Genomic DNA, 24,297 nt, shown 5'->3' on the forward strand with positions numbered 1-24,297 from the left:
ATTAGATGCAAGTAAGACTGGCGGAGTGAGCATAGGAGGGGCTGCACAGAGAGCATGGACTGCAGTCTAGAAAGAACAGGCAGCCAGGGCAAGTCATCCACAGCCCTTTTCATCTGCCAGTAATGAGACAGGAATGCCTACACCGGATTCGGAGCAGGAAGGTTTGTGACTGGCAGCACAGAGAGCCGGACCTCTACCTTCACTCATCTGTAGTGAAACAACTTGAGCAGCAGACTGAGCATGAGCAGATAACCGCAGTGTGTAAGTTTGAATTCTTTTGCAAGCAACCGTGTCTAGCCGAGGTTGAGTGATTTCTTGGTGCAGCTTGGCCGCAAAACCCCCCCAACTCTTATAGCACATGCTTTAGACCAGTGGTTCTCAAACTCGGTCCTCAGGACCCCACACAGTGCATGTTTTGCAGGTAACCCAGCAAGTGCACAGGTGTATTAATTACTCACTGACACATTTTGAAAGGTCCACAGGTGGAGCTAATTATGTCACGTGTGATTCTGCAAAACATGCACCGTGTGGGGTCCTGAGGACCGAGTTTGAGAACCTGTGCTTTAGACAGTTTACACCCAAAGGTGTAGTTCGATTGAGACGCACAGTAACACAAATGTCTTGTAAGAGTGCTGGGCGGCGACAGGAAGGTGGCTAAACAGACAGAGATGATGGACATGTCATTGAAGTAGTGTACTCAAGACGCTCAAGCGTTTAGTTTGGAGGCCATATTAAGCCCTAAACTCTGCACCTTCCCTAGGACTGGTGAAAGTTTCAATGGTGTGACCGGTGGCAGCATCTAAAGAGGCACGAGTCAGTATTACAGTGTATGGGGGCTGAAGGTGGGCATCGCTGTCTTTACACATTCATACACGCGGATGTAGACAAGGGAGGGCTTTGTAGCTGCATTTGAATAAAGTCGCAGATGGGTGACCAAGAGACATAGCCAACTATCACGTACTTATGTCACTTCAACGGCATGTGTTATTGTCCTGGTGGTTTATAAATCTTAAGTCTTTGGCTTTATGCAAACGCCTGACAAACTGATTTAGTCACAGTAATCGGTTATGTTTTCTTTGTAATTGAAGTCAAATAAAAAACGTAAACGCTTTGTCTTAGAGTACTGTCTGCTGACCAGTGGTAGGACTTCCCACTTGAATTTAAATTCCGACACTTTACACCAGTGGTTCTCAACCTCTGTCCTCAAGTACCCCCAACAGTTCATGTTTTCCAGGTCACCTAGCAGTTGAACAGGTATATTTATTACTCGCTGACATTATAAAAGACCCACAGGTGGAGCAAATTATTTCACTTGCAATCCTGTGGGGAGACCTGGAAAACATGAACTGTTGGGGGTACTTGAGGACCGAGGTTGAGAACCACTGCTATACACCTACAAAAGCATCAAATAGTTTAGAAGACTATACAATCTTAAAATGGACACAAATCCCAATCAGAGGCCCAGGCAGATGTGATGATAAAGTACATATTTTATTCAAAGATACGTAAATGCACACAAGTATGTGAAAATTGCCAATGTTAACAAATACTCTGCTGTACTGCACCAAATCATTCCCATTTTTTAATTAACCTTCCCTTTCACACCACATCTACATCTGTATGTACAGAATGACACAAAACCAATGATATTTAGTGGGTGACAATGGCAGACACTGCATATATTGTATATCCAAGCCACGCACTGTTCTGTAAGATTCTGGACCCGTCAACGCTTTGCATCAAGAGCCTGCCACATGATGTTACATTGCCATCCACCATAGCTGCAAAGGCAAACACTACTTGAAATATCATCAGTCTCTCTAAAACATAGGATAAGAGATTATAGAATACAGAATAGAAATGCAAATACAAATAATAATAATTGTGCATTAAAATAATTTCCTTGGTTCAAGAATGGCTTCAACTTTTCCATGTAATCCATTAACAGAAATGCTGCAAACACATTAGTTCTTTCTAAAACTATTTTAAATGTGCCCAGTAGAGGCCGGCATTGCGTAGGCTTATTAAGATCTTCGTATGAACGCAGCATATGGATTACGAACCCAGTGACACCAAGAATAAATGTCATAGGGCTATAAAAAGCAGATGAAGCTGAGCCTTAAATCACTGCGTTGCATCTTTCATTGTAATCTAGATTCCTGAAGTCGTCCCGTTTCACCTCAGCATTTTGCAGGAGTAAAATAGACTGTAGCAAACATTAAAAGCCTGCAGGTTGCGGAGAGTTCTAAAATTTCAGTGATTTAGAGGGCGATTCAGTTGATGGTCGGGAATTTAGCTGCCAGGCTAAGTGCGCGAGAGCTATTCAATTCTCATGCTGGCCCCTTTCTCGCAAGGGAATGCACAGTATATGTTGAGCGGTTTCTACTGTGCCAAGCGCAGTAACTGCAGCCCGCCAATTGTGCCCAGCCCGAAGCCCTACTTCACCTGGCGGGTGTGGGCAGAATCCGCAACAAGTGCAGCCATGGAGCTGGCCACCCAAATAAATGAATAGCTCTCAGGCACTTTAGACAGGCAGTAAAGTCACACAAACTATTGAATGGCACCCTTAAAGCGCGAATTGCTTAAGGCATAACTTTTGCCTTTAAAACAATTGCTGCTTTAAATCTCATATCAAAATTCCACTTTCTGCAACAGGCTGTTCCATTTGGCCCAGGAGGAGAAGCAGCTATAATAATGGCAGCATGTTGTAGCCGTGTGACAGTACCTGAAGAAAGGATAGCCCTGGTGAGAATGCTGCGTGCACATTGATATCGTTAATCGTTAAAACCACCAGATAACCACCTTAACAAGTACAATAATGTTTCATCACACAGGCTTCTTTGTAAGTTACAATCTGCACGTTGAACCTGCTGCTACCACCTAAGGATTTCAGCCTGTGGCTGAAGCTCTCCGTAAAGGTACTATTAAATATTTCTCTAATGGATTAAATGAAAACGTTTAATTTAAAGGTCACTAAACATTTAACATGATAATCTTAAAATGTAAATCATTGTGTAATGCAATATTCAAGTTTCACAGCTCTATAGGCATAAGGAATGCATTACTTCTATGAAGTATTAGGTCTTCCTATAGAGAAAAGGTAAGAAGCGGTTTATTGTGAGAACTCTTGAGCGGTTAGCAGCTCCTGCCACTTCAGTGCGTAAGAGGTTTGTCCACCTTCCCAAAATTAATGTATTGACTTGTCTGTTCTACGCCAATTCTTACTGACTTACTATTGCGTTATCTTTCTGGCATCCTGCCGGGTCCCTCAACTATGGCTTTATCTCATCCGGCAAGCTGGTTTGGCTTTTTCCTGGTAGAAGTGGTCATCCTCCTGTACAGGATGTACATGGCAAGTCTCTTCTTTCTGAGCTAAGAAATGGAGATATGGTTTTCAGAAATGAAACGCTAATAAAAGAGACTGCCAATTCATCCCTCCATTTGTGTTCTGATATGCAGAGACAGAAACTAGAGAGAGTGGAATGTTTCCCATTACAAAATAACATTGTTCCATTCTAGCTCTAGAACCATTGATCTATTGGGATTCTGACTGACACGAGGACCTTTCTGGGGTCTCACAAAAGCCTTTGGACCCACAATCTCTTTGCAGCGAAGCAGCTGGATCAGAGCAACAGATGCCAAAACCATAGGTTAACACAATGTCTAACTGGTCAAGTCAGTGCCAAGGCCTGCTGCACACAAATGGCTGGCAACCAGGGCACAGTAGTGCCAATGAGGTATAGTACATATTATAAAGGAACGTCACTAACAAAAAAAACAAAAACAAAAAAGGGAAGCATTATATATGGAATTGCAAGTCTCCTACAATTCTGTTGGCTGAACCAATGCCCTAAGGGATAAACCACCTCACTAAGGGCATGAGGCACAAAGGGTCACCTAAAGGGTTGTTCTGCGGGCAAGTACTTGGTGAAACTGTATGGCTCGCTCCTACCATCTCCATAGCGCATGGAACTACTTGAATCCTTGGAACAGGTTGTCAATTTGTACTTCAAACTGCTGGTCCTATTGAACTCTCCAAACTACGGGAAGAGGGGGTGGAAAAACATTGGTGCGACACTTTCCGCCCAGAAAGGCACGCATTAGGTCTGGGATCAAGAGCACGGAAAGGGGCTGCCACTTGCATGACGTTGGCAGGCACATGACCGGAGTACCGTTTCATCACACAGACACCAGGCAAGCCTATGGTTTAGTCTCAGGCGGACAACCTTAGTGAATGACTTTACGTTCCTGTAATACGTTAGCTTATCTACTTTCTTTAAGGTAGGTACAGACGTGCATTTGTCGATATGCTTTCAATATTCTTAAAATCACTTTCAATAAAAAATAAAATAAAAAAAAATGGCAACTGAATGCCAGCAGGGCACTTATGGGGGGGGGGGGGGGGGGGGGTGGAAAGAAAAGTTTTCACCATTACCAAGAATAAAAATCAGTGTTTATGTAACCGTCGCATATCCCACATTTACCCAACATATGAAAACCCTTTTACCAAAAACATTCAGCATTGTAAAAACCAAAAGGAAAAAAAAAATTAGTTTATTACATTTGTACAAGTTTTCTTCGCACATTCATTAAACTCCGATTTCCAGACACGGATATGTCCCCGACAAATCTTTCAGCAGCTATCACGCAATATATATATACGTTGAAGCCAGATTTCATGTGAAATTATACATAAAAGGGAGAGTAAAAAAAAAAAAAAAAACCCAAAACCACAAGCCATCGTGAGGTGACAAAACCCAGTGTTGAATAAAATGTGCAATTAAAAGTTTGTCAGCTTTGACAAAAGAGAAAAAAAAAAAAAAAAAAAAAAAAAACAATTATATACAAATTTTTTATACCTTTGTTCACATGTATATATCTATTAAAAAAAAAAAAAAAAAAAAAAAAAAAAAAAAGAACAATCACACATTAAGCTTTGCGGTTTTAGAGTTACCAAAAAACAGTCTCCCGATCTATGTGCAAATTGCATTACTGATGTTTCTTTCAGCTCTTATAGTACGACTGGATTAAAACTGGAAGCATTTGGCTACAAGTTACTGCATGCTTATTGCTCAATATGAACTCTGTACAGCCCTCGCCTACCGTGCAAGGATCTTTATTAAATTAGCACACATTTCAAAGAACTCTATAGTATGGCTTCCTGGCCGAGGGACCAAGTCCGTGTTGGAGGAGTCTACAGATGAGGTCAGGGATGAAGGGACAGAACCATCAGATGACTTTGTCTGGCCTTCGGCATCAGAGTCGCTTTTCTGGGGTGGCCGGTAATTGCTCAGGGAACCTGAACGTCTGGGGGTGGCACTTTCAGATTTGGTTTCAGTAACTTCATCTATTTAAAAATATACACAAGTATTTATCTTCCAGTATGTAGAACATTGCAACACAATATACATTCCATTTGCTTCACATTTTAAAAATAAGAGAAATTACTTAATATATCCAACTAACAGATTTTCTGATGTTATTTCCTAAGCAATGCTATCTTAAGATGGACCCTAATCCTCAAAATAAAATAAAACAGGCTTGAGCGCTCTTGAGTAATCAGTTTCTGGGGCCATAAACTAAACACCAGCAAACCTTGACCAATGCTACCACTGCGTGTTACAACTTGGCAGTGATAGGACTGGGAACACAGTAATGCTGGGTACACACTACGCGATATATCGAGAGTACATCGGCGAGTGTGTACACCCTATGTGTCTGAATGATGTCACTCAGACATATCACGTTGTCCCTGCAGCACATCAGTGCATTTGTATATGGGCAACTCACCAATCTAGTTATGCAGCCACAGGAACCGACGACAAGGACATCCCTACTGTGCGGGAAAATTTATATGCCCGCCCAGTTGTGCTGTATGGCCAGACATTCAGAGCGTCCAATTTGTAAGTCCTACTATTAAACATTTAACAAACCTACATTACTAGTGCATTGTATATAATGGCTATCTACACGACGGAGGCTGCCATATTGGATCGGATATATATATTTTGAGAATTCGTTCTCCTGGCCCATGACCCACACCCAAGAGACCAACAACTGCGCGGATCATCTCATTTGGTTTCCATGTAAATAGAAAACAAATAAAATAACTGCCATATTTTTGCCTTGTATAGTGCACATAAATTATACCACAATGATATAATCAGAAAGGAATACCTATCAAAAGAAAAACAAATCCATGTACAAAATTTCCTTGGGTAGAGAGAAGAGAGAAAAGAATAAAAAAAAAAAAAGGGGTGGTTTAAAAACCAGACAACATGAAAATCCATAACATTCTGGCCTCTTGAGGTGCATTTTTGGTAAAGACCCTTAGCAAGGGAATTCAATTGCTATAACTGCCCGATCGGGAGATTGCAGGTGTGGTATTCAATTGAAGACAGTTATCGCGTCCATTAGTGTATCAGGTTTAGCCATGTAAAGCTAATGGGCGCAATCGCAAAAAGTGGTGTTTGGATGCCCAAACAGGTAATTTTTCGCACATTACAGCTTGCCACACCCCCTGCAGCTGTTCGTGCCTGACGGGGAAATAGAATAGCTCCATTGGGCACGCAGGAGTGACAGCTGCAGGTCAGCTTTGCATGCAGCTGGGATGCAAATAAAAGGCTACATTTAAGAATATACAACTGCCCAGGAATTGGAAGAGCGCAACATAAGTTGTGTCACACACCGCAAAACAGGTGTAGGAGGATACATCTTCATAGCTGTAAAGTCTTCTGTCACTCCTCTACATGTGATATGGGGTATGGCTATAGTCTCATGACTGCTGGGAACAGACCACCATCAGCTGCCTTCGCAAAGCAGCATGGGACATGAAGCAGTGCCCACGAAATACAGCGTCTAAGATGTGCCCAATAAGACGAGTTCAGTCTCCATATGTCTCAGAACCTTATCCCGCGGAGCAGACGCTGTGCAATAGCTGCGCTTCTTACCATCAATACTGCGGAAGTCAAGCAGGTACGTTCTGCTGTCCACTTGGTACAGCTGCAGGCTCATCTTAGTGTACATACTGGTTACTGGGTTTTTTCTCCTGACGCGTAGATAGTATGGATTCACTATCTGCAGGATTCAAGTATAGGAAACAATGTTGAACATAAACAGGCAGTTTAAGACCATATAACACCAATATATTTCACAGCTCTATATGATCTGGAAGCCAAATTGAGACAAACAAAACACTGGAACACACAGTCCTTATCTAACTGTACAGATCATGCTGTTCCACACTCCGACACCACTAATGAGTAATGTACATACGCTGATGGTTTACAGCCACTGCCCTGAACCATAGATGTTACAGTCCGAGTAAAGGGAGCATTTGTGGCCCAGGCAAATTCTTGTTTAACTTAAGATCAGTGTATTCAGTAGAATTTAAAAGTCAACGTGAATAAAAACAAATCAGACCCTTTATTGGTGTTACTTACACTATCTATCTCTGTGTATACTGGTGGGGAAAGAGGCACCAATTATACAGTAAGTAACTAAGCAAAAACAGGGGTCACATCAATCATACATAGCAGGTCCCTAGTTTCATCTGTGCCAAAAAATGATGATTGCTCAGTTATCTCTCCAAGGTTTGATACATCTACCCCTGTTCTGTGTTTAAAGTACCAATCAGCTCTTAACGGCCATTTTTTCCATTGGTTGGTGCTTTGCCTCTCTACATGCTTTGCTACATCTACCCCAACCAGAAATGGAGAGTCATAGCTAGGTTACTGTGTGACAGTTCCATCTCTACTATAGTATTCCCCCTAGGATTGTGCGCAGAGGTGCTGGGGCGAAAAAGGGGGTGCGGCACTTTCAGCATCATTATTGGGGCAGTGCGGCCCCCTCATCACTAATGGGGGTGTGCCCAGCACTTACAAAGGTGTCGGGAGTGGCACCCTGCTAAAACAGCCTAGCGTGAACACTAAAGTATCACATGCTGCTTGAAAACAGCCTTAAAAGGTGTCCATCACCTACACACAGATAAATATGTACGGCCTGTTTATAGCACAAACTGCTACCTGCAAACCTATTTCTGTTTCCTGTGGCTGTATAACATTGCAGAACTGCCAATACCAAGTAGACATCTATACAAAATGTGGCATTGCCAATATCGTCCAATGGAGAACATAACCTATAGGCCCATGTTATTCTATGCCAAGGGTAATGCTGTGGTAAGTGAAGGTGTACGGAACAAGAGAAAGTATAGGGACAGGAATTAGCATCGTTTGTCTTTACCTTCCACTCATAGCCCAACTGTTTCATTGCTCTGCAGACCTCCGCCATGATGTCGTTCGGACGGCTCTGACTCCGAATCCCTAGGTGCCACTTGGCTCTTCTAACTCCGACTTGGTGCTTCGATTTCTGCGGGTTTAACTCGTCAAGAGTATGTCTCTGGCGTGGGGACTCGGCTACCAAGAACGGCACTCTTTCTGGATGCGGGCGGGGTGTATGTAGTTCATCAACAAATGAATCCGGGGGACTTGTAGCTAAATAAAAATCTTTAGCCTCATTCATTATTCGTCTGTTGTCTATGATCAGATGATAAGCAACTGCTAATGGGTCCTGGTGATTGCGACTGTACAGGCAGCTCAGCACTTCCTCCTCCGTGCACTCGCACTTATCACACACTTCCTTTAAGGCTTCATCATCTATCATGTTTGTACTGTACGTGGGATCTTCTGGAAACAAGTACTTTGGGAGATCCTGTTTAAACCACTCATGTTCTCTAAATGAAAGGATACAACAGACTTTGAGCACTGTGATCAACATAATGTTTTGGGATTTACGTTAAAGCAGAACGTTTTGCTGTAAATAACAAGATTAAGCATAGAGCAGTTTCATTGCCATATAAAAGTCACAAAGAAACAAGTAGCATACATTCATATAGAGAGTGCTAGCAGATAATCATAAAACAATTATATATGTAATTACAACACGTACAAAGTGATAGTGCATAATAAATCCTCATAGGATTGCATATAAGTACATTCTGAAACATGTGAAGTTCAGTTCTGTACCGTACTTATGTTTCCGGGGAACCCTGTTACTAAAGCTTGTCCCTGGTCCTATCAGCAAGCACACAGATAGTTGGTAACTAGTATTTATACCATATTTTACGTTTAAGGTGTGTCTACAGCACCATACATGGAATATAAATAGAACAGTCATTTGACATGTAATAAGCAGACTATATGCAAGTTTACATATATTAGGAACAATAAACAGCAATAAATCCACAAACTAGGTAGGACAGATCAAGGGGCAAGTATAGAGAAACTCACTATCTTAATGGACAAGTGGAGGAGAGTCACCAGGAGGGAAAGGCCACTTCAGCACTTGGTAAGCCTGTACACAATGTAAGGATGAGCGCATAGGGGGATTCAAATATGCTTTTTTGGGCACCCATCAGAGCAATTTCATTGTTGCTCTGATCGGGCGCCAATTGCTTTATACGTGTCCAATTAGGCCGCGTTTAGCTGCTAATAGCGGCTAATCCCATCCAAAGTCCTGGTTAGGGAGCCCAAACCCCCAATTGGACACCTAAACCACGGACTTTGCAAACACCTCACACCTCAGGAGGCAGCAAGAAGAAAAGGACACCACTGCAGCTAACGGGCATCTTAACAGGGCAACAACTGAGTTGCTCCATTTTGCACCCCCTAGTGGTAGAGAGGGACTACATTTGAATTGACCCCCTCCTCTCTTTCTCAGTTGCTGAATGGAATTTGGAGATGACACAAGGGGGGGAGGGGGGGGGGGGATTTTCAGCAAAGGGCGCAAATTGCTTTTGCCGGCAACGGCAGCCTGACTTGCACCGTTCAACCAGCCGATTCGCTGTAAGTGCTCATTAACCTATGGTAGCAAACACTTTTGAGTAAGTTCCCACTGCTGTAAAGCGCAGTGGCTGCTGCGCATCTTCAGCCGGCAGATCAGTTCGTCCTCAATTAAATTGTTTAACATAAGGTAGAAAGGCCCTGTCTGAGCTTGCATATAAGGATAACACTGGCATTGGTAAGCACTCATGTAACATTAACATACACTTTTGCGCTATGAAGCCACCATAAAAAAAAAAAACTTAACATAATTGTGGAACGGCTCCATTTTGGATGATAATCCAATGTTAAATGTGCAAAAATTCGAGAGAGGAAAAAAAAAAAGAAAAGACCTGGTCAGGACTGTACCCAGGATTCACATAGCCTCATACACTGGAAGCACAAGGTATCCAGGAAACCCGGAACTCATGCACTGAGGATAAGTATTGGTAATGGATCACTGCAACAATTAAAGACAAGATACATTACATATTCTGAATAGTTTGAGACCAATTTAGATTAGTTCATTTAGACTGCATTTAAACTAGTATGTACTATCCATTAAATATAGCATAATACGTACTTCTGCACTGGCCTCATTTACAGTCCACTGTTATAAAACCCCATCATGTCCACTTTATACTGCCATAAACAAATGGATTTCAGTATGTACAGCAGGGACAAATTACCGGATATCTTTGATTGTTGCCCTCTTCATGGGGTCTACGAGCAGCATGTGCTTGAGAAGGCCGATGACGCAGGGGTTCAAATACTGAGGCGTGTAGAAAATGCCATCACAGATCTTCTTGAATAGGGTTGGCACATGGTCATCGTCAAACGGAAGCGTCCCACACAGTAACGCGTAGAGGATCACACCGCTGCTCCATATGTCCACTTCTGGGCCAGCATAGAGCCTTAAATACATAGGTTACTGCATGTTACAATGGGTATACAAGAGTATGACCTGCTGAAGAACTTCAAAAACAGAGGCAAGAACCAGATGAAACAACTAAACCAAACATTGAGCCTACATTGCCAGAACTGAACTAATGGTCTTCCATCCAGACCTATCTCCGTCAACACCACCATCTCACCTGTTCTCCAACTCCGCTTCCTGGGAGTCATTTTTGATTCTTACCTCATTTTCCCACACTCAATCTCTTGCCCTATCCTAGCAGTTCCAGCTCCGCAACATCACTTGCATCCGACCCTCTCTCAGGATGCCACCAAAACCATTGCCCACACTAATCCTTTCACACTGAAACCTGGCTTCAACCAGTGTCTGACCTAGGATACAGAACACAGGTTGAAGCCATGTTTCAGATAGACGTACTCCTTTCAGACTGTCAGATGGTCCTGGGTCATCACTGGAAGCTTGGCGAGGAGGTCATCTCTGAGCGCTCCTGAGCTCACCAATTGGATTTTTTTTTCCACCATTGGAGCGATCTCCATCAGACAATACCACAGTCTACAGTGCATCAAGCAGGTGCCAAAAACACACCTGTTCATAAAAGCTTATACATCCACCACTTCACCTTGTCACCACATAGTCTACCGCACCCTCCAATTCTCCCACTCCTGCTTTCATTAGCCTCACTTACACTGGCTTATTCCCAATGTCTCACGTTAGGCCTCTCATCCCTTCTATTCTCATAACCCACTTCTCTTACATACCAGCTACTCTCTGCCTCGAGACTCAACTCCTTTGTCATTTTGGTTTCTTCAGACGACCTAGACCATTTATCTGTGCCCACACTAATAGGTTTCAGATTATGCCGAGTTTTTCCATTGCATCAGTGGCTGCATTGGGAGTTGTAGTGCTATTTGTTACTTGTCTACTGTACTGTTCTCTGCACCTGCACTGTCTTATTATTTGGCCTTCTGTACAGCGCTGCGGACCACTTGTGATGCCCTATAAATAAAGTATAACAATAATAAATACTTTAAATCTATTTGGGATACAGATGTCTTATACACATTAGACTTAACATTAAGCCTACTGAAGGACAATTTTTAAACCTAAAATCACTAATTGCAAAAGCTTGCAGTGAGATACATTAGGTCAGGATATTAAAGATTTCACGCAGATATTGAAATCTTGAAGATTGGAACACATCCCTTTAAAAGCACTCTTGGAAGTTTTGAGTCCCCATCCCCCACGGTTATTTTCATCCAGGCCTGGACCTAGATTTACTAAGCGCCAACTTGTATGCCACAGCTTCCCGGCGATTTTGAACTGGAAAACTAAAGTGGCTATACCACTTAACTGGCATGGTCAGATCTCATGCGACTGCGCCATCCCACGCTGTCCCCCCGTTTTTGATGAGATCAATTCTGCAGATGTGAATAATATAATGTTTAAATATTTAAAAAAAAAAAAAATATTTTAAACTTTATTAAATAGAATAAATTTTAAAAAACAATGTTATTAACAGTTTGAAGGGAAAAATCGTCAGTTAAGTGGTTAGGTGCCAAGCCGCTACTTCAGAAATCTGGTCCCTGTATCTAAATTTATACCAGACCTTCTGTGTCGTAGCATATAATAGAGATGGAAATATTTAAGATGATATGATCTAGATTTACTAGCGATTTGTTCAGTAGTGCTTACCATCAGCATTTGACACTTTCTACAGTACTTTTTTCTTTATACCACTAGGCTGTTTATAGTCACACTGATAAAACATACAATTTCATCCATTGCTACATATCAGAGGTAACATTTAGAAACCCATCTGAAGGTGGAAAACACAGATCTACCTACCGTCCTGATATTACTTCTGGTGCAGCATAATTAGGAGAACCGCAGCTTGTCCTTAAAAACTCTCCATCAGCCATCATGTTTGATAGGCCTGAAGGAAAAAGGAAGGCGTTAGATAAGCCAGCGCTAAAACATCACCCTTTCCTGATCAAACAAGCGATAACGGACACTTGGGTGTAGCAAAGTTACTGCAAACACATTTCCCATAGGCTGCATAACAATATATCACTGAATAGCAAATAAACTGAATTAAGCTTTTGCAGGTTTGACCTAAATGTTGCACCTTAGAGCAGGTATGTCAGCACGAAAACCATCCAAATTTTAGGTTATCAAAAGCTGTTCCATCATAGTCCAAGAACACAATAACCCTGCGGATGCAGACGCGCCTGACGGAAGTGCTACATTCGGATCAACACAGAACCAAACCAAGAAGCCTCAATGATTCATGATCATATCAAAAATAAGATTTTAAACCTACCGGTAAATCTTTCTCGTAGTCCGTAGAGGATGCTGGGTACTCCGTAAGGACCATTGGGATAGACGGGCTCCGCAGGAGACATGGGCACTTTAAGAAAGACTGACTCTGGGTGTGCACTGGCTCCTCCTCCAGACCTCAGTTAGAGAAACTGTGCCCAAAGGAGACTGACAGTACGAGGAAAGGATTTTAGTTAATCCAAGGGTAAGATTCATACCAGCCACACCAATCACACCGTATAACTTGTGATATACTATCTAGTTAACAGTACGAAAAAACAACATATCATCGGTTCAAAACCGATGAAACTAACACATAACCCTTATGTAAGCAATAACTATTTACAAGTCTTGCAGAAGTAGTCCGCACTTGGGACAGGCTCCCAGCATCCTCTACGGACTACGAGAAAAAGACTTACCGGTAGGTTTAAAATCTTATTTTCTCTAAGGTCCTAGATGATGCTGGGGACTCCGTAAGGACCATGGGGATTATACCAAAGCTCCCAAACGGGCGGGAGAGTGCGGATGACTCTGCACCGATTGAGCAAACAGGAGGTCCTCCTCAGCCAGGGTATCAAACTTGTAGAACTTTGCAAAGGTGTTTGACCCCGACCAAGTAGCAGCTCGGCACAGCTGTAGTGCCGAGACCCCTCGGGCAGCCGGCCAAGACGAGCCCACCTTCCTAGTGGAATGGGCCTTAACCGATTTCGGTAACTGCAATCCTGCCGTAGAATGCGCCTGCTGAATCGTGTTACAGATCCAGCGAGCAATAGTCTGCTTTAAAGCAGGGCCGCCAACCTTGCTGGCTGCATACAGGACAAACAGTGCTTCTGTTTTTCTGATCCTAGCCGTTCTGGCCACGTAAATTTTCAAAGCCCTGACCACATCCAGGTACTCTGAATCCTCCAAGTCACGTGTAGCCACAGGCACGACAATAGGTTGGTTCATATGAAAGGATGAGACCACCTTAGGTAGGAATTGAGGACGGGTCCGCAATTCCGCTCTATCCATATGGAAAACCAGATAGGGGCTTTTATGTGATAAAGCCACCAATTCCGAAACTCGCCTAGCCGAAGCCAAGGCCAACAACATGACCACCTTCCAAGTGAGATATTTCAACTCCACTGTTTTAAGTGGTTCAAACCAATGTGACTTAAGGAAACTTAACACCACGTTAAGGTCCCAAGGCGCCACCGGAGGTTCAAAAGGAGGCTGAATATGCAGTACTCCCTTCACAAAAGTCTACTTCAGGTAAAGAGGCCAATTCCTTTTGAAAGAAAATAGATAAGGCCGAAATCTGAACTTTAGGCCCAAATTCACTCCAGTCTGCAGGAAGTGAAGAAAACGGCCTAGATGGAATTCTTCCGTAGGAGCATTCCTGGCCTCACACCAAGAAACATATTTACGCCATATAAATATATCGGTGATAATGTTTAGATGTCACGTCCTTCCTAGCCTTTATTAACGTAGGAATAACCTCATCCGGAATACCTTTTTCCGCTAGGATCCGGCGTTCAACCGCCATGCAGTCAAACGCAGCCGCGGTAAGTCTTGGAACAGACAGGGACCTTGTTGTAACAGGTCCTGCCTTAGAGGAAGAGGCCACGGATCTTCTGTGAGCATTTCCTGTAGATCCGGATACCAGGTCCTTCGTGGCCAATCCGGAACAATGAGTATTGTTCTCACTCCTCTTTTTCTTATTATCCTTAACACCTTGGGTATGAGAGGAAGAGGAGGAAACGCATAGACCGACTGGAACACCCACGGTGTCACTAGGGCGTCCACAGCTACCGCCTGAGGGTCTCTTGACCTGGCGCAATACCTTTGTAGCTTTTTGTTGAGACGGGACGCCATCATGTCTATTTGGGGCAGTCCCTACCGACTTGCAATCTGCGCGAAGACTTCTTGATGAAGTCCCCACTCTCCCGGATGCAGGTCGTGTCTGCTGAGGAAGTCTGTTTCCCAGTTGTCCACTCCCGGAATGAACACTGCTGACAGAGCGCTTACATGATTCTCCGCCCAGCGAAGAATTCTGGTGGCTTCCGCCATTGCCACCCTGCTCCTTGTGCCGCCATGGCGGTTTACATGAGCTACTGCGGTGACGTTGTCCGATTGGATCAGAACTGGTGGATCGCGAAGTAAGATCTCCGCTTGACGTAGGGCGTTGTATATGGCCCTTAGTTCCAGGATGTGGATGTGAAGACAAGTCTCTTGACTTGACCAAAGGCCTTGGAAATTTCTTCCCTGTGTGACTGCTCCCCAACCTCGGAGGCTCGCGTCCGTGGTCACCAGGATCCAGTCCTGAATGCCGAACCTGCGGCCCTCTAGAATGTGAGCACTTTTCAGCCACCACAGGAGAGACACTCTGGCCCTGGGGGACAGGGTGATCCGCTGATGCATTTGCAGATGTGACCCGGACCATTTGTCCAATAGGTCCCATTGGAATGTCCTTGCATGGAATCTGCCGTAGGATTGGCTTCATATGTCGCCACCATTTTTCCCAGGACTTGAGTGCAATGACGTATTGACACTTGTTTTGGCTTCAACAGGTTCATGACTAGAGTCATGAGTTCCTGCGCTTTTTCTGTCAGAAGAAAAATCCTCTTCTGGTCTGTGTCCAGAATCATGCCCAAGAAGGGCAGACGAGTTGTAGGATTCAGCTGCGACTTTGGAATATTGATAATCCAGCCGTGTCGCTGTAACAAAGTCAGTGAAAGTGAGACGCTGTTCAGCAACTTCTCCCGTGATCTCGCTTTTGAGGAGATCGTCCAAGTACGGGATAATTGTGACACCCTGTTTGCGCAGGAGCACCATCATTTCCACCATTACCTTGGTGAAAATTCTCGGGGCCGTGGAAAGCCCAAACGGCAACGTCTGAAATTGGTAATGACAATCTTGTACCGCAAATCTCAGGTACGCCTGATGAGGAGGATATATGGGATTTGAAGGAAAGGTGATGGGAACCACACAAGTCCAAATTCAAAATAGATTTAAGCCTCTGAAAAACTGAATTATTGTTGAATTGCTTCTAAATATAGCAACCTTATGTATATGGATAGTCTATCCTCGTACATATAATTGTTGCTTTCAGTGGTGCTCCCTAGAGTCAGAAAATAATCTAGCTAGAGAAACCAAAACAAAGTAGTGTTTGAGAAGTAGACTTTTTTGGGAGCACTCTAATTCAGAGGATGACATTATAACATATATGGTACTGATAAAAACATTTTTAATAGATATATATTAAAAAATGAATTTATAGGAGTATCTATGTGTGGGCAAAAGGTTTCGCGAAAATATAAAGATCAATAATCAATAATGAGTGATATCAATATCAGTCTCAAAGATGCCGGAAATCAGTAACTGTAGTACTTTGATTATATCATCATTGCACATTGTCTCTCATGTACTATATGACCATCATTTATTCTGCAGATACCCATTCTGGGTTATTGTGAATGCAGAGAATTAAATCATTGGTCATGTGGGACCGATTGCCAAATGGTATAAATGTGAATGACGTTATATTTGGGAGTCAATTTATTGCAGTACCAGGGTGTTCAGAGGTGGTCTCCCATCCTATTACTAACCTGGCCTTCCACTGCTTAGCTTCCAAGGTCAGAAGAGATTGGGCATCTCCAGTGAGGTATGACCGCAATTATTGAACTCGCCTTTTTTAGTCACTTCAAAAGGTATATAATGTAGTCTTGATATACCTGCAATGTTGCAATTGATAGACATGTATGGTACAATTGCTAGAAACATGAGATTATATGCAATTACCTGACCTAGTCACCATGTGACACGTCAGCCACAAAACAAAGTGCACAGGTAAATACAGGCCTATTATGTGGGAAACATTTTTTTAAACCACAGAATATTCATAAATGAACTGGCCTGATATTTATAAATCTGTCCTAGGAGCACCAGTACAGCCGTATAAAATTTATACTATATGTAAATATTATTACTCTGCACAGACTGCAGGTAAACCATGAAATACACAATAGTATATAGAGAATGGCACCTCTATACTTCTTTAAAGCAGTGTTGTGTCAGTGCACTTGCACCTTTCATCGGTAACTACTCATAACAATGTTATGAAAAAATGAGCCTTTGCTTGCTATTTATCAGCAAATCACGGCTAGAAAAATATATAAACTTGAACACTTGTTCTTAGAAGCACTCCTGTTGAAATAGGAACCTTCAGTACAATAACTAAAACCAATCAGTTTCAAACTGAGATGTGTAACCAATGGTGGTATTTCCACAGTTAAGTCCAGCAGTTGTCACAGTATTTCTACAATTGTTTACTTTTAGGAGTCACATACATTAGCCAGGCATTATATACCTCTAAATGGTGAAAGAAAAACCAAATAAATCCATCTGATGTTGCTGGCTGGGATATGTGCACAATAATTGTTGCTGGTCGTGGTTAAAAAGAAACAGATGTAACTATTAAGTGACTAATGTATCACACATGTATCTAATGTTCATGTACTGAGTTGCCAGAAATACAGGCAGTATTCTGATAATTCCTGGAGACAAAGTCCCACTGTTGCTGCTGATTTAGAAGGAAAACAAACGTGGCTATTGTACAGAGAGAGGTTTCAAAGGTTCCAACTGATTGTTACAGATTGTATAAGCAGAGTTCTAATGATTGCCGATGGCTCTAAAGATAGTTCACATGGGTGCGGGGTGTATACGATACCAGATACCAAGTGGTGGTGCTGCCGCTGGGAGTCCCGTTTCCAGCCGTGCACCGGCTCCGGGGAATCCAGTTTTCAGCCGTGCACTGGTTCCGGGGATTGCCGCGGCGTGCGGTTGAGGTGTCTGCGTGGGCGTTGCCTGGTGACCGCCTAGAGACTCCGGCTCATGCGGTCACATGTGCACATCACGTGATCGCAGTTTCCTGTCCTGACGTACGTTTCGCAAAGAAAGCTTGTTCACAGGGCGTGCTGTAATCTCTCAGAGAATCAGTATTTAAGGATAACTGCTAGTAGCTAATTGGATACTTCGTTATGACAGACATTTGATCCACCTGTCCTTTTATCTTTCTCAGCTCTGTTGAATGAATGGGTTTGGCTCTTCATCAATAAATAATGAGTTAAACTACAACCTACTATTATTATATTTGTGTGACCATAGAGTGAATGGGGGAAGGGAGGGAAGGAGTGAAGGGGGGGGGGGGGAAGAGAAGAGGTAAGGAATGGACAATTATTGTATAGCGGTGCAAGCTATGACGTGTGTAATATTAGCGGCACGTGAATAATAATAATTCGTGCAGGGGATGCATACCTAATATGTGATAACAATTTATCATTGAGGTTAATTAGTTAGATAATTGTGCTCTGTGCATCTATAAAGCTATGAATGGACGAAATACATGTAAAAGATAGGGAAGACAGGAAGAAAGGGAAAAGTTGTTGTTGTTGATGTGTTTATCTGTGCTCGATTTTGTGGGTAAATGTGAATGTTAGACGCAGTATTTATAGTGAATTTATATTATGTGTGAAACTTTAAACAGTAGGAGGGCAATGTATAAATAAAAAAAACTAATGGAGCCCATAGTGAAACCATGTGAGTAAAGTGATTGTGGTGCTAATTGTGTAAGTATTGTTAACAATGGGGTTAACTATTAGTGATGCATGATGAGGTATGTTGATGAATGATTAATTATAAGGCATGAGCCATAACTTTTTTGAAAATGTCAATATACAGCAGATTTGATATTGTTGCAATAGCAATGGTAGGAGTTAATTCAAATATACTCCATAATTTATAGTTTCATTCATCCCGGCTGGGTATATAGATCCAATCTTGAAAATCCACTCACTCTTTTCTCAGTAAGTTTTCGGTTAAACTGCCCCCCCCCCGTATGCAGAGTCTAATCCTCTCCAGGCCAAAAGCTTTCAGCTCCTCCCATCTACTTTCATGGTGCGTGTAAAAGACGGGCGACTGATGTGAGTTGTTTCATCTTGGCCTTGTCTGAGATGGCATTGCGTATTGATCCTATATGCTCTAAGATGCGTTGCTTAAAGGGACGGGTTGTCATGCCAATATATTTCTGATTGCAGCTGCATCTAAGGCAATAGATGACGCCTTCAGTTTGACAGTTCATGTAATCTATGATTTGTATCATTTTTCCATATCCGTCCTCTATTTCCTTTGTTGGATCGATGAATTTACAGGCCTTGCATCTACCGCAAGGATGTGTTCCAGTGATTGTTTTTTTGCTGGGAAATTTTTGGAAATGACTCCGTACAAGGCTGTCTGAGATTTTTAGATCTGTGCCAACTCATAGCAGGCTTGGGGCCCAACTTTTTGGATAGGATCGGCTCTGCATGTAGAATGTGCCAATGTTTTTGAATTGCTTCTTTGACTACCCTCCATTCTTGACAAAAGTTGCCGACAAAGCGAATGGTTTTATCGGCGGTTTTGTCTTTCTGTTCTCTTTTGAAGATATCCTCTCTTTATATTCGTGACGGTTTTCATGGCTTTTTTGATTGAGGTTTTACTGTATCCTCTATCACCAAGTCTCTTGGTTAGTTCTGCACTTTGTTTTGAATTCTTTATTGTCTGAACAGTTTCTACGAAGACGAAGAAATTCCCCTTTCGGTATATTCTCTACAGTTGGGGGGAAATGAGAGCTGGTTTGGTGTAGTAATGTATTAGTTGCTGTGCTTTTTCGATATAAATTCGTGGCAAGCATTCCTTCTGAGTTCTTATAAATCATCAGGTCCAAAAATGGTAGTTCAGACTGACTTATACTATGTGTGAGACGGTTGTTAAGGTAATTTTTGTTTAAGTGCTCAATGAATTGGTATAGTAGCTGTGAGTCGCCTTCCCAGATCATAAAGATATCGTCTATATATCTATTCCATATAATAACGTGGGCTGTAAATATATCGTTGTTATCTTTAAAGACAATTTCTTTCTCCCACCATCCGAGGAATATGTTGGCATATGTGGGCGCACAAGCTGCCCCCATAGCCGTACCCCTTGTTATGAGGAAGAATTGATCGTTAAACGTGAAGAAGTTATAATGTAGCACGAAGCCGAGTAATTTAATGAGAAAAAGATGAAAATCTTTTTTCTTCCTTCATTATGTAGAAAATGTTCTACTGCTCTTATTCCATCTTCGTGACCTATAGAGGTGTACAATGCCTCAACATCTAGAGATACCAGATATTGGTTATCCTCTAATCTTAAGTTGTGTACTTTCCTTAATATGTCAGTTGTGTCTTGGACATATGAGGGAAGATCTAGAACGAATTGTCGGAGATGCAAATCAAGAAAGATGCTTGCCCTCTCTGTTAGTCCCCCTATCCCGGACACAATAGGTCTTCCCGGTGGGTTTTGGATGTTTTTATGTATTTTTGGCAACATGTAAAAAGTGGGAATTCTGGGGTTCTGAATCAATAAGTAATCAAACTCTTGTTTGGTAATTGTTCCTTGTGCTTGGTTGATGATGTTATCATAGATTGATTTATAGTTCTGCAATGGATTGAGTAGTATTCGTCTATAGCAATTAGTAGTGCCAAGTTGCCGCTGTGCTTCCTTAATGTTATCTGTTTTGGACCAGATAACAATATTGCCCTTTTTGTCAGAGGGCTTAATAACAACATCATGCCATGTCTGTATTTCTTTAATAGCATTTCTTTCTTGTCGAGTGAGATTGGAATGTCTCCAGTATTTATTTTTGTTTATATGTATTTGATCAAAATCTTTGGCCACCAGTTTCATAAAGACCTGTACTTCAGGGCAGATTTGCTCTTGAGGGAAATATGTCGATTTCTTTCTACAGATAGGTCTGGTGGTGAGTTCTTCTTCAGTATATAAATTTGTTCTTGTTCAAGTTCCTGTAATGCAATGAGAGCTTCTTGTTCAATCTGGGATAGATCTGAGGATGTTGTTTGAGAAGTCTCCAACATCGATGCACCATTGGTTGTCACTTCCAATTGGGCCAGTGGGAGAATAGTTTCTTTTTCGGCATATAGTTTGGTTAACAACAACTTTCTGCCAAATAGTTTTAAATCTTTTTCCCCTTTGAATCTGTTAAAATGTTCGGTGGGGGAAAAAGTCAGGCCTTTATTAAGTATGGATTCCTGTGTTTGTGCAAGTATATGATCTGATAGGTTGATAATCTTCAGTTTAGAGTCATCATCTTCACAGGTTTGAGTTACCAGCGGTCCTGTTGGTGTTGTCTCTTGTATGTGTTGCGGGTCGTGGGGGGTGAGGAATCCCATTGCTGCAGTCCTCTTCTTCCTCTTGTCCCCCGCCTCGTCTTCCCCCTCTTTGTCTGCCTCCTCCTCCTCCTCGCGGATCCCCTAAAAAAGAAGCTGAGTTCTGAGGGTTGCTGGGTGTGTCTTTCCTAGCGTTGGGGGTATCTCTCTGTGATGTAATCTATGGTATCTTCTGCTCCAGATGTCTCCGCCTCAGATGACGAATATTGGCCTGTGTGCCTAGGAGGATCTCTTTTCCAGGATGATTTCTGCCATTTGAAGATTTTCTCAGATACAAAGTCTTTTATATCTTGCATATTTGGTCTTTTTTCTGTCTATGATTGTTTGCTCATAGGCTTGGAGTTCCAATTTGTTTTTTTTCAAAGCATCGTTGGAATTGAGAGTCCTTCTCCCAGATTTCCAACTTTTTACCTAGTTCATCCAGGTTACGTTCACACTCCTCCAATATTATGTTATGTTTGATTAAAACATTCATAAGTTCATTGGAACACTTTAGAAGGGTGTGTTGCCATTTTTTTTTCCAGATTTTCACTTGCCAAGTCGAATGTTGGGAAAACTCTTGGGCGAAGGCCACGTGGAGAGATTTTATTTTTGATATAATTTTCCAGAGTAGTCCGATCCCAATTGGTTCTAATTTATTTGGTAGTATTGGATTCAATTTTTGAAAATCCTCTTCCCAACTGATGTGGGGTTCAATATTTCCCAGGTCACTCGGAAAGATGTCATCTAGATTATCCTTATTTTTACGTCTTGAGCAAAGCTCTTGTTTTAAACTGAAACTCATGCTATATAGTGTATTTGAAAACTCCTAAATTGTATATGGGAACATGCAGGTATGCATCCTTTATGTCCAGAGATACCATAAAATCTCCCCCTTCCAGGCTGGCGATGACCGCTCTGAGCAATTCCATCTTGAACTTGAACCATAAGTAAAGGTTCAGGGATTTTAAATTCAAAATGGGTCTGACCGAACCGTCCGATTTCAGGACCACAAACAGTTGAGTAGTACCCCTCCCCTCTTTGAAGCAGGGGAACCTCTACCACCACTTGTTGAAGACACAATTTGCGAATCGCATGCAACACCATCTCCCTTTCCAGGGGGGAAGTCGGTTGGGCCGATATGAAAAACCGGTGAGGAGGCACCTCTGAATTCCAGCATGTAACCCTGGGAAACAATTTCTATTGCCCAGGGATCCACCTGTGAGTGAACCCAGATGTGTTAAACAGTCGAAGACGTGCCCCTACTGGGGCAGACTCCCTCAGGGGAGCCCCAGCTTCAAGCGGTGGATTTTGCAGAGGCCGGGGAGAACTTTCCCGTTCCTGGGAACTAGCTGTGTTATGCAGCTTCTTCCCTCTGCCCTTAACTCTGGCAAGAAAGCACGATCCACACACTCTCTTGCTTTTATTGGAACGAAAGGACTGCATTTGATAATGAGGCGCTTTCTTAGATTGTGAGGGAATATATGGCAAAAAAAATAAGATTTTACTCACCGGTAAATCTATTTCTCGTAGTCCGTAGTGGATGCTGGGGACTCCGTAAGGACCATGGGGGATAGACGGGCTCCGCAGGAGACTGGGCACTCTAAGAAAGATTTAGTACTACTGGTGTGCACTGGCTCCTCCCTCTATGCCCCTCCTCCAAACCTCAGTTAAGGAAACTGTGCCCGGAAGAGCTGACATTATAAGGAAAGGATTTTGGAATCCAGGGTAAGACTCATACCAGCCACACCAATCACACCGTATAACTTGTGATAAACTTACCCAGTCAACAGTATGAACAACAGAGCATCAAACAATGGATGCCAACATAACATAACCCTTTATTAAGCAATAACTATATACACGTATTGCAGAAAGTCCGCACTTGGGACGGGCGCCCAGCATCCACTACGGACTACAAAAAATAGATTTACCGGTGAGTAAAATCTTATTTTCTCTAACGTCCTAGTGGATGCTGGGGACTCCGTAAGGACCATGGGGATTATACCAAAGCTCCCAAACGGGCGGGAGAGTGCGGATGACTCTGCAGCACCGAATGGGCAAACACAAGGTCCTCCTCAGCCAGGGTATCAAACTTGTAGAACTTAGCAAATGTGTTTGAACCCGACCAAGTAGCTGCTCGGCAAAGCTGTAATGCTGAGACCCCTCGGGCAGCCGCCCAAGAAGAGCCCACCTTCCTTGTGGAATGGGCTTTCACAGATTTTGGATGCGGCAATCCAGCCGCAGAATGAGCCTGCTGAATCGTGTTACAGATCCAGCGAGCAATGGTTTGCTTTGAAGCAGGAGTACCCAGCTTGTTGGGGGCATACAGAATAAACAGCGAGTCAGTTTTCCTGACTCCAGCCGTCCTGGCTACATAGATCTTCAAAGCCCTGACTACATCAAGCAACTTGGAATCCTCCAAGTCACGAGGAGCCACAGGCACCACAATAGGTTGGTTCAAATGAAAATATGACACCACCTTCGGCAGAAATTGCGGACGGGTACGTAATTCTGCCCTGTCCATATGGAAAACCAGATATGAGCTTTTGCATGACAAAGCCGCCAATTCTGACACACGCCTAGCCGAAGCTAAGGCCAATAGCATGACCACTTTCCACGTGAGATACTTCAGCTCCACGGTCTTAAGTGGCTCAAACCAGTGGGATTTCAGGAAACCCAACACCACGTTGAGATCCCAAGGTGCCACTGGTGGCACAAAAGGGGGCTGAATATGCAGCACTCCCTTAACAAACGTCTGAACTTCAGGAAGAGAAGCCAGTTCCTTTTGAAAGAAAATGGATAGGGCCGAAATCTGGACCTTTATGGACCCCAACTTCAAGCCCATAGTCACTCCAGACTATAGGAAGTGTAGAAACCGGCCCAGCTGGAAGTCCTCTGTAGGGGCCTTCCTGGCCTCACACCAGGCAACATATTTTCGCCATATACGGTGATAGTGTTTTGCCGTCACGTCCTTCCTAGCCTTTATCAGCGTAGGAATAACTTCCTCCGGAATGCCTTTTTC

General features: G+C 42.8%; 1 protein-coding gene and 1 pseudogene across 8 annotated transcripts in view; both read right to left on the reverse strand.

The window, feature by feature from the left end:
- Window positions 1-1,472: 1,472 nt before the first annotated feature.
- Window positions 1,473-24,297, reverse strand: part of PRKAA1 (protein kinase AMP-activated catalytic subunit alpha 1) — an 89,266-nt gene continuing 66,441 nt past the window's right edge. Inside the window, exons 5-11 of one of the 8 annotated variants that reach the window (XR_010243949.1) lie at window positions 12,580-12,667; window positions 10,508-10,732; window positions 8,242-8,731; window positions 6,951-7,077; window positions 5,104-5,347; window positions 3,234-3,367; window positions 1,473-1,781 (exon numbers count right to left, since the gene is read on the reverse strand). Coding sequence is in view for 6 of the 8 variants with exons in the window: in XM_063961322.1 (XP_063817392.1) it covers window positions 1,727-1,820; window positions 5,104-5,347; window positions 6,951-7,077; window positions 8,242-8,731; window positions 10,508-10,732; window positions 12,580-12,667 (1,268 nt within the window). In the remaining 2 variants the exon portion in view is untranslated. Of the gene's footprint in view, window positions 3,373-5,103; window positions 5,348-6,950; window positions 7,078-8,241; window positions 8,732-10,507; window positions 10,733-11,537; window positions 11,731-12,579; window positions 12,668-24,297 lie in introns of those variants that run through there. The other 7 variants (XR_010243951.1, XM_063961359.1, XM_063961322.1 and 4 more) reach the window with 7 other exon arrangements.
- On the reverse strand, window positions 16,588-16,707 carry LOC134943552 (5S ribosomal RNA; annotated as a pseudogene).

This window comes from Pseudophryne corroboree, chromosome 1, assembly GCF_028390025.1.
Source record: "Pseudophryne corroboree isolate aPseCor3 chromosome 1, aPseCor3.hap2, whole genome shotgun sequence".
Taxonomy (NCBI): Eukaryota; Metazoa; Chordata; class Amphibia; order Anura; family Myobatrachidae; genus Pseudophryne; species Pseudophryne corroboree.